Below are 14,125 nucleotides of genomic sequence, written 5' to 3'. Positions count from 1 at the left end.
CATCACGATGCTTCCACAAAGTAGGTCCTCCGATCCCCGCCGGACAGGCAGGGAGCGCTCGGGCTCAGCTGAACGGAACCCAGGAGCAGTGGGTCCTGTGCCTCATGGAACGTCAGGGAAACTCCGATGCTCACAGCATCCAGAACTCCTGGGGTCAGCTCGGTCCACAAAGGGCCTGCGCAACTTAGGTGCCCAACACACCTCCCGGGTGGCTGTGGAGGACCGTGTGACCGGAAATCAGAGATTCAGTAATAAATGCGAGCTCCATGTCAGGTTCTGCTAAGACCCTCATGCCAATCACGCACACACCGGGAGCCAACCAAGAGCAGGGTCCCTTTTCAGCTGTTCTGTGTTCACCTGGCCCCCCTCCTGCCGTGGACTAAATCACAAGTCTACCAACGCACGTCTACTCTGCGCTCACTTCTCTCTGGGTCTCGATACTTGGTTAACCACTGACCAGGACTTAGTGGACTATCCCTGCTTTCTGGAGACTTAGCACCTCAAGTTAGGAGGAGTAAGGAAGCTAGGGAAAGCTTTATGCTAACATTGTGTCCATAAGATTTAACTCCTAAGACTATTTCTTTAAATGCTGAAAATTTTTTTCTTTCCTATCTCAAGTCTGCAAAATCCAAGCGCTTAAGGAAAGATCCAATTGGAAGAGATGGAGAGACCATGAATTCATCTTAAATGAACATATTAGAAAGAGTATTTTAAAAAGTAACACTTTCAAGTAGTCCCCAAACCATTTCATCATTTCCCCCTTGTGCACAGTGGGACTAAGTCTACTCCAGCAACAGGAGTCAGTCCCTTGCTATGTGAGGCAGAAATGTTCTCCACAGTGACCTGCTATAAACACAGAGGATGAAATCCCAAACACTATGGGTCACAGAAGACAAGGGGGTGTTAGAAAAAGAGGCAGAAAGTCAAGTAGAAATCAAATCAATTTGGGTAACCTATTTGATCACCGGCTTCCACAATGTGGCTCTCCTCTGTCACCTGTTTCTGTCCCACATGTGCACGTGAGCACGCACAATCTCTCTCTAGGGAAACTGCACATACACATGGACAAGTTAACCCTCTCCAAGTTAATTAGATCATAATTAAGCAAGTGCCCTGGGGCTCCTAGTGAAGGTACCAAAGCAACAAATGATTAATCATCACTGACTCTCCATACGTCTGAGATTAGCACAATGGCCCCATTTTTTTTTTTTTCCCACAAATGGTGACAAGAGAGAGGGTCAGTATTTACAAAGGCTCTCCTGTTTCACCTGCACCCCTGCTGGGACCTGGAGCCAGGCGAGCTCCCTCTTGCCCCCGGGTCACCCTGGTGCCGTGGGAGGGACAGCTTCAACCCTGAGGCCCCCACAGCACCTCCAGGGCCCTCAGAGGGTGGCTGTACCATGCCCGTCCTGAGCACAGGGAGGCTGAGGTCACAGAGCCGGCCCAGATTTGAACTCTGATCAGCTGGACCCCACAGCCTCTCCGTCACATCAGCTAAGACACTTCTGGTTATGTGTTGATAAAGGTCAGAAGTGAGGCTGGAGATTTCAAGCTGGGTGATATTTTCTCTGGGGAATGTGCAGGGTGGATGGTATTGAACGGAATGGGCTTGAAAGCAGGAGGATTTCGCAGACTGGGGGTGCTGTGGACAGTGGCGAGGCCCTGGGGGCATGACTCCCAGCTCGAGGAGGGGGTGGGAGCTCCAGCTTGCAGAGGCAGGGGCCTCCCAGGCGAGGGGGAGGCCCCAGGGAGGTTTTCTGCTGCAGAAAAGCAGGCGTGAGCAGCACGTCCGCCAGCGACGGGAAGCCCGACCTGGCCGGGAAGGTCTATTACAGGTGGTGAAGGCAATGGAGGACACGGAGGACACGGGAGCTCGGGCTCCCGGCTGCTGAAGCTCTGGGGACAGACCACACTGAAGGAGTGGTTATGCCATGTCCAGGTTTGCTTTGGTTTCGGTCGAACACTGACAGACAGAGGAGGCACCCCCCTCAGCTCCGGGCCTCATCCGCACCCCGCCTGCGGGAGGTGAGAATGCAGCAGCGCAACTGGACTGCAGGTGGACCGCCAGACCAGAGCAGGAGGGCGCAGGCACCACGCGGAAGGCTTTCTTCCGAGAGGCCCGGCCAGGGCGGACACGGGGTTCTGCGTGTCCTGCGTGGGGGCAGCTCGCTGGGTCCCTCTGACACTCGCCGATGGGGCCAGCGATGTGGCCACCAGCGTCGGTCATGACACAGCTGAAACTGTGAAGATGTGTGACCGGCAGCAACCTCTAGCTCCCCAGGTACTTCTACTTCCGCCCCAGATGGCCTTGTCAGAGAGCACACAGCAGGGACAAAAGCGTCATTTAAAAGGTTTACGGACTTTGAAGACGGGAGAACGAGCAAGTCACCAGGAGCACGCACTGCATCTCAGGCCCCGACTCCTCCCCGAGCTCGGACCACTCTGCCGCACACTTCCCTTTCCCACGTCACATGCTCTCTGCAGGAAGATCTGCCAACCAACACCTCTGCAGGGTCGCTCACAGACACCGTAGAAAGGACTGCCTACGGTTTCTGTTCAGCCCCTCCGTCCCCTCCGTGCGACCATCCCTGACACTCCAGGACGCTCCTGACACCGTCACGCGTGGTACAGGCTGCTTGGGCGGCCGGTCGTGTAGTCAGCTGCCCGTCCCGGTCAAACGGTCCGTGTTCGTCCACGTGCTCTCATGGCGCTTACTCGTCCCGCGTTTGGGACCAGGCCACAGGCGGAACTGCATAAATGCTACCCAAACAGGGATTCCTGGGGGAGCTCCTGCTCATCTTTTGAAGGTATAAAAGGTATAATATAATATCATTTCCAAGTAGCTTCTGTAGAGGGTAAAGCAGATTTGTTCTAAAGCCTAGAAGTCACCATTTGGAAGTGTTGATGCCCCTGGAACAAGTTACTTGAACTCTTCAAAGCCAAATTTCTGAGTCGTGAACATGATCTACAGGGATTGTGTGGCGGGGAGCTGGCAAGGTGCGGGGGGGCGCGTGATCGTGTCTGTCCTTGGCCTCCCGCACGGGCGTCCAGCCCAGGGCTCTAACCTTGATTCCCCTTCCACAGCAGAGTCTAAAACGAGGCCCCCAGAGACCAGGCGGGCTCCAGTGGGACACGGTTAGGGGGATGCAGGTGAGCCTATCAGGCTGAGCACACTGCATTTTGATCATCTGTGTGGGGCTGTCCCACGCGCTATAGGACATTTTTAGCTGCACCCCTGGCCTTCATCACTGGGACTCCAGCCATACTACTCCCCAAACTGCGCTCATCAGACATGGCCCAACGTCCACGGGGCCTGAGAGCCCTGCTGGGAATGCTCTGTGTGAGTCAGGGGTGGTACTCCCTGGCCTGGCTGGGGCATGCACGGCCCGCCTGGGCCCCTCCCCGGCCTCCACAGCCCCGCTCCCCAATGCACGCAGGATTCGGTGTCATCCAGGAACATACTAGGCCACCCGCTCAGTTGGGTGAGTTCCCCCCATCCACTAACTGTGACCACGAACTCTGTTCTCCCCTTGCTGAACAGCATGATGACCCATGTCAGCAGGCGAGCAGAGGAGGAGACCCACAGTGTCTGGCCGTTGAAATGCCTTCGTCAAGCACCTGCTAGTCATTTCCGGACACACCTGTATCAGGGTCCGTGTTCCCGTGTCCCATCACATAAACAACAACGAGTGGGCATCTCCGTAGTGACCAGACAGAAACAGTCTACTCAGTGGGGAACCGCAGGCTTTTTGGTAGGCCCTCCTGGCTGGGGCAGAAAATTCCTTGAAAGGTTCTCATCTTGCTTACACCTCCACGTTCTTCCCCTGCTTGAGGAAAACTGACAAATGCTCACCTTTCATTCTTGCTCAAGGCTGCTTGGGAAGCTGCATAGAAGGTAACTTCACTCATGTTTCAATTTTTCACGGAAACACCTTTACACAAAATTTCAATTCCCGTAAAGAAATGTGGGCAGACCTGCATCGGGCTCCCTGCTCAGTGGGAAGCCTGCTTGTCTTTCCCTCTCCCACTCCCCCTGCTTGTGTTCCCTCTCTAGCTGTCTATCAAATGAATAAACAAAATCTTAAAAAAAACAAAAAGAAAAAAACAAAAAAAACCCCAAAAAGAAATGTGGGCAGAGTGCTGGTAGCTTTAAAAGGTGCAACACGGTGCCCAGTTAAAATGGTGATGGAAAGAACCACAGGCTTCTGGCCAGACTGTTACAGAAGCAACTCTGGTCACCCCTGCCCACTCTGCAACAGTCTTTGCTTACGTCAAAGTGCAAAGTGGACTGCCCCACTGGGAACCAAACAGGTGGAGAGAGGTTGCGGTTCAAGCCAACTGGTGCAGCTCTCCTGCTTGATTCCCCGGCAACAGCGCTCCCAGCCGGCAGACACTATGCTCCTTCCCTCGCTAGACAGCCCCTGCACGCTGGGCAACCAAGAAACAAACCCACAAGCACACCGTACCTGTCGTGTCTCAGAGCTCGCATATCAACATAGACGGTGGTTGGGTCAGGTCCCGAGGTCCCCTGCAAGCAAGGACACAGCGCGGTTAACTCAAGTTTGTGTGGGAGGCATCTGGGTCTGCGCTTCCTACCAGTTAGCGAGAATTTCTGTGGTAAAATCTCAAACTGAACAAAAACTAAAAAGCACTAAACCCACACCTCTCTCCAAGATACCTGTTAGTGTCTAGTTTGATAACCTCAGTTCTGAAAGGAGCAACTTAGTAGGATTATGCCGGATTCTCACATGGCTTGACTGTCAATCATATTTACAAAGATAAGAAGAAAAGAGGCGTGCCACACGTCTTGCCAAATAAACAAAGGCTGAAACTGTGAAGATGTCTGGCTAGCAGGTTGTCAAGGGTAGGAGGCATCGTTTGCTGAGAAGTTCCTGCTACATGCATTCTAAAAGGTGTGTTTTTAGAGGTCAAGATACTGAAGCAGAACATGGGACTCGGACTGACAGCTCGAAAAGGAAGAGATAAGAGATAATTATCTTGTTCCTTTTAGCGCTGCCTCTGTCTTCGCTTTCCTCCAGCTGAGGGAGGTTATTTTTGTCTGTGACACAGGTCAGGGAGGTGGTATGTTTATCAAGAGTGCAGTCAGCCCGGGAGCACTCCGTGACCCAGCTACCGAACACAGGGGTGCAGAGATCTGGTCTTGGCACCACAAATCCCTTCAAAACATGCTGGGCTGACTTCTGACCAATGATTTCCCTCCATGTAAGAGCAATGCAATTAAAGCTACGTTATAAACCAAAAATTCTAGCTCTATTTCTTGGGAAGGCCCTGTGATACCTTGGGTAGAAAAAGATGGAGCCCAAAACAAATTTCCAAAAATGGGGGGAGCCCCTCATAATTTATTTGAAGAACTATGCTAAAATTCTTCAGGAGAGAATCTTAACCTTGTATCATAAAAGAATAAGATAAAGACACCTTCCTTAAAGCAGGCTGCACTACTCAACACTCCTGGTCACCGGTCTCTTACCACGAGGACAGAGAACAGCATGTGCCATCAGCCTCTGTGTGGAAGCTTACACCCCACGCTATATTACGCAAAGAACATTCTCTCCAACCTGTGGCTACTCAAGGAGCCATATTACCGACTAGTGCTGAGTGGAGAACTAGTATGATGTTCTGAGTAATGCAAAACACATAACCACAGAAGGCCAATTAAAAAGTAAACAAATCAGAAAATAGGTCACCAAATGTGGGAAGTGAAGTCAAACGGACAGGACCCCAAACTGGCAGAGAGACCACTGACTGTGCGTAATGGAAGTGTTTGTCGCGAGCGTGCGACGTTTGAAGACGTCTGAGAGAGCGCGTTGTGCTGGGCGCCAGTCCTCCGACCGTGGCCCGCACCCCCAGCCAGGCTCCGCACTCAACTTCTAGTGTGGCCCAGTGCCGGAAGCTGACGAGACGGTGGTGAGTGGGGGGCACTGGTGTGGATGAAGAGGAAGATCCCCTACCTGCTCAGCGAGCTTCCACAGCCTGTGGGGCTACAGCAGCAGGAGCGGGGGCAAGAAGAAAGGAGAGAACACCAGACCAACAGAACCACAAATAAGCAACACACAGACACGCAAACAAAACAACCCAACAATTAAAATGGGATGAGGAAGAGGGAGGGGTAGGGAGGAGAATGCAAAAAGCAGGGAACAAAGTAAAAAGAAGATCAAAAACAATGTCAAATATGGAAATTGTTAAAATCAATCACTGTACCATTAAAGACTAAAAACAAACAAAAATCCTAGATGTCAACAAACCCACAGAGCAACGGAAGAGAGCAACAGATGACCACCTTGGACATACAGACTCGAGTCACCTCCTTAATATACAAGGTCAGTGGTATCGCCCGGCAGTTTAAGTGTATGATGCTTGCAGTTTCTTTTCTTTTCTGAGGGAAGTAGGGAGTATGCATTTTATGGCCAAACTGTTGAACGTTCCCTCACTGAAATTCAATTGCTCCTTCAGTGACTTTAAACCAGGCGGGTCCGCTTACATGCAGACTGCTTCTGAGAAACCAGGGCTGTAATGTAAGTAGATTTTCTCTTCCCTTTGATTTTCTTAGTAATGTTTTTGTTTGTCTAGTTCACATTACTGCAAGAATGCAGTACATAATACATAAACACACAAAATAGGTGTGAAGCAGCTATTTATGTCATCACTAAGGCTCCTGGTCAACAGTGGGCTATTAGTAAAGTTTCCGGGGAGTCAGAAATTCCTTCTATGTGGGTTTTCCACTGGGTGGGGATCAGCGCCCCTAAGCCCCGCACTGCTCGAGGTCAACTGTAGTTCCAAGGCTCCGATGACAATCATGAAGGAGAGCCTGGATGCGTTCATATCTAAAATCAGGATGCCTAGCCCTGCTCCTCCACAAGAGAACCTACAAGAGAAGATGCCCAAGTACATGTGAAGCATGAAGGAACGGAGCCCTGGGCTTGCACTCAGTCCAGGTCAGCTGTGTGAGCAGGGACCTGCCCCTCCCGAGCACGCACCCCGCCCCTGTGTCAGCCCCACACGTGAACAGAGAGCTCCCCGTCCCGAGCACACACCCCTGTCAGCCCTGCACACCAGCAGGGACCTGCCCCTCGTGAGCTCGAGCCTCGTGTCAGTCTCACAAAGACACTTCCTCCTGGTTTGTTCTCACCTTCCATGGTTTTAGGGGCCACGGCCACCCCTCTTAAATTACCGACGTCGGCGCAGCAGAAACACTCCAGAAAGCACCTGGAGTCAGGTCCCTGGAGCGCGTGGGGAAGAGTGAGGGACACATTCCAGTCCTCCCAGAAGTGCTCTCCAGGGCCCTGGATGAGGGAGAGTCGCGGTCCAGTGAGGACCGCTGCAATATCAAGTCATCAGCTGGATTTCCAGGTGGTGACACCCAACGCCAGAGGGAGACGCTACCACTGCTCAACGGGGAGTGGAGCCTTTAAGAACAGCAATGCTCCAGATCTAGAATGAGGCTTCCATCCCCCTGTCGCTGCCTTCACAGTGGCAGCCAGGCAGTGGCTTTCTTGGCGTGGAGCTGCGGCAGGACAAGAAGGAACAGGCTCGGGAAAGGCGTCTGCACTTGAAGGTACATGGGACTTTTACTGGACCTATTCAAGCCGAATGCAAGGTTTTCAATAATTCCCTTCATAATTCCTTGAATCCCAAACATTCCAAATATTAATGGAGCAAAATAAGCCCATGTTTTCTGTAAATTAATTTAATTCACAGATTTTGTTGTGATGGCTCAAGGCATTATGTCAGAGAAAAATATGTATGACCAGGAATAAATTTCTCAGCTTGTAGGCACAGGGAAGGGACAACTCAGCATCTGGAGCAAAATCCCTCTGTGCATTCATTAATAAGGGATACACAAAGGAGGAGGTAAAGAGTTAATATATAGTTGTTTCCAAACTTTAAAAATCTTAAGGTACAAAAAAATTGAGATTTCAAGATACATATGAGGGACTGTGTATTTAACAAAATTTCCTTGCTTGAACAAAATTTACTTTGACAAAGAATGTAAGCTGGAGTTTCTTTAAATAAGGAGATCCCTAATGCATAAAAGTGCCCCCGAGTATTTAAAGATCATCAAATATTTGCAAAAAGGACCAGCAGGAAAGAAAATCCACTCATTCCAACTGGAGCTTATTCAGAAATGACAGAGCATGTTTGAAATTTCAGGTTATATTAATAATAAAAAAAAAGAATTCACTCTAAAGTTCAGCTGTACAATAAATATGTTGCATATGGACATATTCATACTAAAAATCATTTTTTCTTTGGTATAAAAGTACTGTCAGTTAGGCATTAAACACTTCTTGAACACATAAGCTATATTTAAATCTCAGCTGAAAATATACAGACTCACATCCTAAACACAGCACAGAAAATCCACCACCTCAGCACATAGCACCGTAAGCTTACGTAACAAATTCCCGAGTGGAAATGTGTGCAATAAAGCCACAGTGCCAAAGTACTGATGTTGGGCATATCTACTGTGCTGGGTGTTGGAGGAGTCGAGGGAGTTATCCATAAATGGGGGTCAGGAGAGGTGGTGTCCCCTGGGGCAGATTATGGGGAGCACGAAGCAGACTCTGGGCACAGCACAGGCTCATTGCTGGCCACGTTGGCGGGTGAACGCTAGCAGTGGTCCTGCCGGCAGGACTCAAGCCAGGTTCTTTGGTGCTCCTAGCAGATCTGTGTATCAACCATGATCTCTTCACCATTTTAATTGAGGTATAATTTACAGACAACAAAATGCACAGATTTTTCACATTTGGTTACATGAATTTGGACAATTGTATACACCCATGTGACTACCACCCCAAATAGCATATAAAAACTCCTTCACCTCTGACCCCAAAAGGCTACCACTTTGTGATTTCTAACACCACAGATTAACCCATTATCAGACTTCATATAAAATAACAGAGCATGTATTCTCCTGTGTTGGCTTTCACTGAACACGATGATTCTGGAATCCACACATGATGTTTGCGGCAGCAGCTTGCCCCTCTACGTTCTGGGAAGTGTTCTGCTGTATGAACACGTCCTCATGTACTCTTCCATCCTGTTGCTGTGGGACATTTGGGTTATCTCCAGTTAGGGGCTATCCTGACAAAGCTTGTACAAATAAGTTTGTAGGCAGGTTTTCTTTCCGGTACATACTCTGACATGCTGGCTCACGGGGCTGACATGCATTGAACTTTATAAGAAACTGTTAAATCTGTCCCCAAACTCACAATGATTAAGGGTTCTAGCTGCTCCACGTCTTCATCACCATTTAGTACTGTCAGCCTTGTTGATCTTAATTATTCTAGGAGGTGAGACATGGAAGCACTGTATTTTTTTTTTTAAGTGAAAATCACAGTTTCAATGGAGTACCACATGTTGTGCTTTGACTCATTTTTGGGGAGCTAATCAGCAAAGGGAGGAACTTCAGGAACCGCACAGAACATGGAATGCTTCCCAAATCTGCAGGTCACCCTGCAGTAGCTGTGCTTACCTGTTCTATATTGTCCTCACTGTGGGCTATGTGCTGCCTACGCAAGTATGCCATGTGATTCGTCAGCATTTTCCTGATAACTACAGATGCTGAGCACATTTTATGCACTTATTGGCCCTTTGTAGGTCTCCTTCTGTGAAATGTATATTCAAGTCTTCTGCGGATTTGTCAGATATGTTATTATAAATACATCTTCCCAGTCTGTATTTTTTCTATCAATTTTCTTAACCATATTAACTTTAATTTTGATGAAGTCCAGTTTATCACGTCTTCCTTTTATGCTTAGTGTTTTTTTGTGCCCTAAGAAATCTTTGCATATCCCAAGTAATGAAGACTGTCTTTGCAGTATTTCCTGGAAGCTTTATTCTAAAACTCGCATCACAGACATTCAGGGCCATGATCCACCTAGAACAGATTTTCGTGATTTTTGTGTATTCTACGAGGAAGGGATTGAGGCTACTTATGCCCATCTAAATCTTCAGTCATTCCAAAACATTTGTCAAAAAACCTTTTCTTTCCCTACTCAGTGGAGTTGGTGACATGGGGTCTATTTCTGGATTCATTTTTTTCCCCAGGTTTGCTTTGTTTTTGTGGTTTTGCTTTCCTCTCTGTTGGTCTCTCTGGATGGCAATGTCACATTGTCTTGATTACCAGAGCTTTACAGGGAGTTTCAAAATCAGGTACCTAAGTCCTTCAACACTGATCTTTTTCAAGACTGTTTTTTCTTTTTTGCAATTCCGTAACAACTTTAGAACCATTTTGTCAATTTCCTCAGGACAAGCCTTCTTAGATTTAGTTGGGACTGATCAGTTTTGGGGGGAAAAAAGTCATCTTAAAAATACTGACTCATTGGGCGCCTGGGTGGCTCAGTTGGTTAAGCGACTGCCTTCGGCTCAGGTCATGATCCTGGAGTCCCGGGATCGAGTCCTGCATCGGGCTCCCTGCTCAGCAGGGAGTCTGCTTTTCCCTCTGACCCTCCCCCCTCTTGTGCTCTCTCTCATTCTCTCTCTCTCTCAAATAAATAAATAAAATCTTTAAAAAAAAAATACTGACTCATTGGTTGAGCGTCTGCCTTTAGCTCAGGTCATGATCTCAGGGTCCTGGGATCGAGTCCCGTGTTGGGCTCCCTGCTCAGTGGGGATTCAGCTTCTCCTTCTTCCTCTGTCCCCCCTACCCCACGCGCTCATGGTCTCTCAAATCAATCAATCAATCAATCAATCAATCAATCAATCTTTTAAAAAAATGCTGACTCATCCACTCCATGACTATGACACATCCATTCATTTATTAGGATTTCATTTCTTTCAGCAATATTTTGTGATTTTGGTGTACTCCTTTAAGTGCACCTTTCATTCTTAAGTACTTGAAGTTTTTGGATATTATAGTAAATGGCATTTAAAAAATTTCATTTTCTGGTTGTTCATTACTACTCTAAAGAAATATTATTTACTCTTTTTAATTTTTATTTTTTATTATGTTATGTTAGTCACCCTACAGTACTTATATTTTAAATCCCGTATAGCTAACATATAGTGTTATATTAATTTCAGGTGTACAATATGGTGATTCAACAATTCTGTGTATTACTCAATGCACATCAAGAGAAGTGTGCTCTCAATCCCCTTCACTCATCCTCACACTCCCCCCCCACCTCCCCTATGGTAATCATCAGTTTGTTCTTTATATTTAGGAGTCTGTGTTTTGGTTTGTCTCTTTTTCGTTTGTTTCGTTTCTTAAATTCCACACATGAGTGAAATCATATGGAATTGGTCTTTCTCTGACTTATTTCACTTAGCATAGTACACTCTAACTCTGTCCACATTGTTGCAAATGGCAAGATTTCATGCTTTTTTAGAGTGGAGCAATATTCCATTATATACACACACACATATGTATATATACACACCACCACCATACACACACACACACACACATCTTCTTTATTCATCTATTGATGGACACTTCATCTATTTATTGATGGATATAAACATATATATATATATGTACCACATCTTCTTTATTCATCTATTGATAGACACTTGGGCTGTTTCCATATTCTAGCTATTGTAAATAATGCTGCCATAAATACAGGGGTGCATAGGAATACAATTTTTTATGTATAAACTTTTTTTAAAGATTTTATTTATTCATTAGAGAGAGAGAGAGAGAGAGAGAGAGAGAATACAGAGGCAGAGGGAGAAGCAGACTCCTGACGCAGGGCTCAATCCCAGGACCCTGAGATCATGACCTGAGCTGAAGGCAGACGCTTAACCGACTGAGCCAGCCAGGGATTCTATGTATAAACTTTTTATTTTGTGCTATTCCTAACTTTACATATTAGTAATTGTGGTTTTAGTTCCATGGGAGTTTTTATGTGCACTATTGGGAAGTCTGCAAATAACAAGTTTTACTTCTATTTCCAGTATTTGTACCTTTTATGTCTTATCACATTGGCTAGGACTTCAATACAATGCTGATGTTCCTGATTTTAGGGGGAAAGCTCTCAAAGTGGACCCCTGAGAATGAGGTTCCAGCTTTTTGTATATGTTTTTTCTCAGACTGAAGAAGCTCCCATGTCTTCCTAGTTATCCCATGAACGACGGGTTTCTTACATCTATTGATACATCATACAATCATATTATTTTCTCCTTCATTCTGTTATAATATAGTAAATTAGACTGATAGTTTTTAAATGGTGAAGCAACTCTGCATTCCTAGCTAAATCATGCTTGGTTGTGATTCACTACTCTTTTTATGTGTTGCTGCACTCAATATGCTAGTATTTTGTTTGGAATCTTTTTCACATGGGATATTGGCCTGGATTTTTAATTTCTGAGAATTTTTGTCAGATACTGGTATCCAGGTTACATTCACTTCATAACACATGTTGGATCATGTTCCTTTTTCCTCTATTTTCTGAACAAGTTTTTGCAGGATTGGTATTTTCCCAGTGAAATCATCTGGGCCTAGAGGTTTTCTTTTTCTCTCCTGTGAAGGTTTTGGATTATGGATTCAATTTCTTTCATATATATATATGAAATTACCTTCTTCTGAAATGACCTTCTTCATCTCTGGTAGTATTCTTTGTTCTGAAATTAATGTTGCTTGGTATTCATATAGCTACTTCAGCTCTCCGTTAAGATTAGTATGGTACAATTTTTCTGTCCTTATACTCAATCTATTTGTGTCTTTATGTTTAAAATGAGTTTGTCATAGGGAATGTATAGTTAGATTTTGCTTTTGAAAAATCCAATCTCATGATCTCTGCATCTTACTTGGGGTGTTTAGACCATTTATATGTATTGAATTATTGATGTGGTTATGTTTAAATATCTTTTTAAAAATTCATCCTACCTGTATTTTCACCCCTCTTTTCAGACTTCTGTATTTAGTATTGTTTCATAGGTCCATTTTATCTCCCTTGCTGGCTTATTAGTTTATCAGCTACTTAAAGAAAACAAATCTGTGGTTATGTTCAGGTTTTAGCATACATCTTTTTCACAGCCTACCTGCAAGTGGTATTATACCACTTTTTGTATGACATATACACCTTGTGATAGTCTATTTCCATCTCTCCCCTCCCAACCTCTGGGCAGTTGTCATACAGTTGACTTCTACACATTATAAACCCCACACTACAATACCATTTTTGTCTAAGCCATCAATAATCTTGTAAAGAGATTTAAAAAGTGCTAAAGGTCTTACATGTTTACCTAGGCAGCTGCCATTTCCAGTTCTCATTCATTGCATAGATCCAGATTTCAGTCTGGTATCATTTCTCTTCTGCCTAAAGGATTTCCATTGATATTTCTTCCTGTGTGGGTATGCTGATAGTAAATTCTCAGTTTTTTTTTTTTTTTTTTGTTATGGCTAAAAAAGTCTTTATATAGCCTGTGCTCTTGAAAGATATTTCCACTGAATGTAAAATTCTAGGCTGACAACTCTTTTCTTTCAGTACTTAAAGATGTCCTCTACTGTCTTATTTCTCATGTCAGTTCTGATAAGGAACATGAAATGATCCCTATCTTTGTTCCTCTGTATATAATTTGACTTCTTTTTCATCTGGCTGCTTTTAAGATATTCCCTGTATCACTGTTTTGAGCAACTTAAGCAGTTTCCTTCAGGTTATGTTGGAGGTAGCTGAGCTTTGAGATTTGTGGGTTTATAGTTTCATCAAATTTAAAATAGTTCTTCATGTATTTTTTCTGGACCTCTATCCCTTCTTCCTCTGTTTTGGGGACTCCAAGCACCTGTATATTAAGTCATCTGAAGTTCCCCACAATTCAATGATGCTCTTACCAGTAAAATTTTTTCTATGTTTTATTTTGCAAAGTTTCTATTGCTATGTCTTCAAGTTCACCAATATTTTCTTCTGTCATCAATTCCATCACTGTATTTTTCATCACAAATACTGTAGTTTTCATTTCTAGAAGTTCAATTTGTTTTTTTCCCCTCTAACATTCCATGTTTCTTCTTAACATTTTGAATATCTGGAATACAGTTAAAATAACTCTTTTAGTATCCTTGACTATAAATTTAATATCTGCATTAGTTTAGTTCAGTTTTGATGGACTGTTATTTCTCCTCATTGTGGATATTTACTTGTTTCTTGGTATGCCTGGTAATTTTTGA

At 45.2% G+C, this 14,125-nt stretch overlaps 1 protein-coding gene across 1 annotated transcript in view; it reads right to left on the bottom strand.

Annotated features, from left to right (window-relative positions):
• DIP2C (disco interacting protein 2 homolog C) overlaps nucleotides 1-14,125 on the bottom strand; it is a 209,875-nt gene that overhangs the window by 19,135 nt on the left and 176,615 nt on the right. The window contains exon 32 of the mRNA XM_021690907.1: nucleotides 4,467-4,528. Coding sequence (XP_021546582.1) covers nucleotides 4,467-4,528 — 62 coding nt within the window. The remainder of the gene's footprint in view (nucleotides 1-4,466; nucleotides 4,529-14,125) is intronic.

The sequence above is a fragment of the Neomonachus schauinslandi genome, chromosome 5 (genome assembly GCF_002201575.2).
Source record: "Neomonachus schauinslandi chromosome 5, ASM220157v2, whole genome shotgun sequence".
Taxonomy (NCBI): domain Eukaryota; kingdom Metazoa; phylum Chordata; class Mammalia; order Carnivora; family Phocidae; genus Neomonachus; species Neomonachus schauinslandi.
The sequence above is the reverse complement of the archived record's forward strand: the minus strand, read 5'-3'. Positions and strand labels throughout refer to the sequence as shown.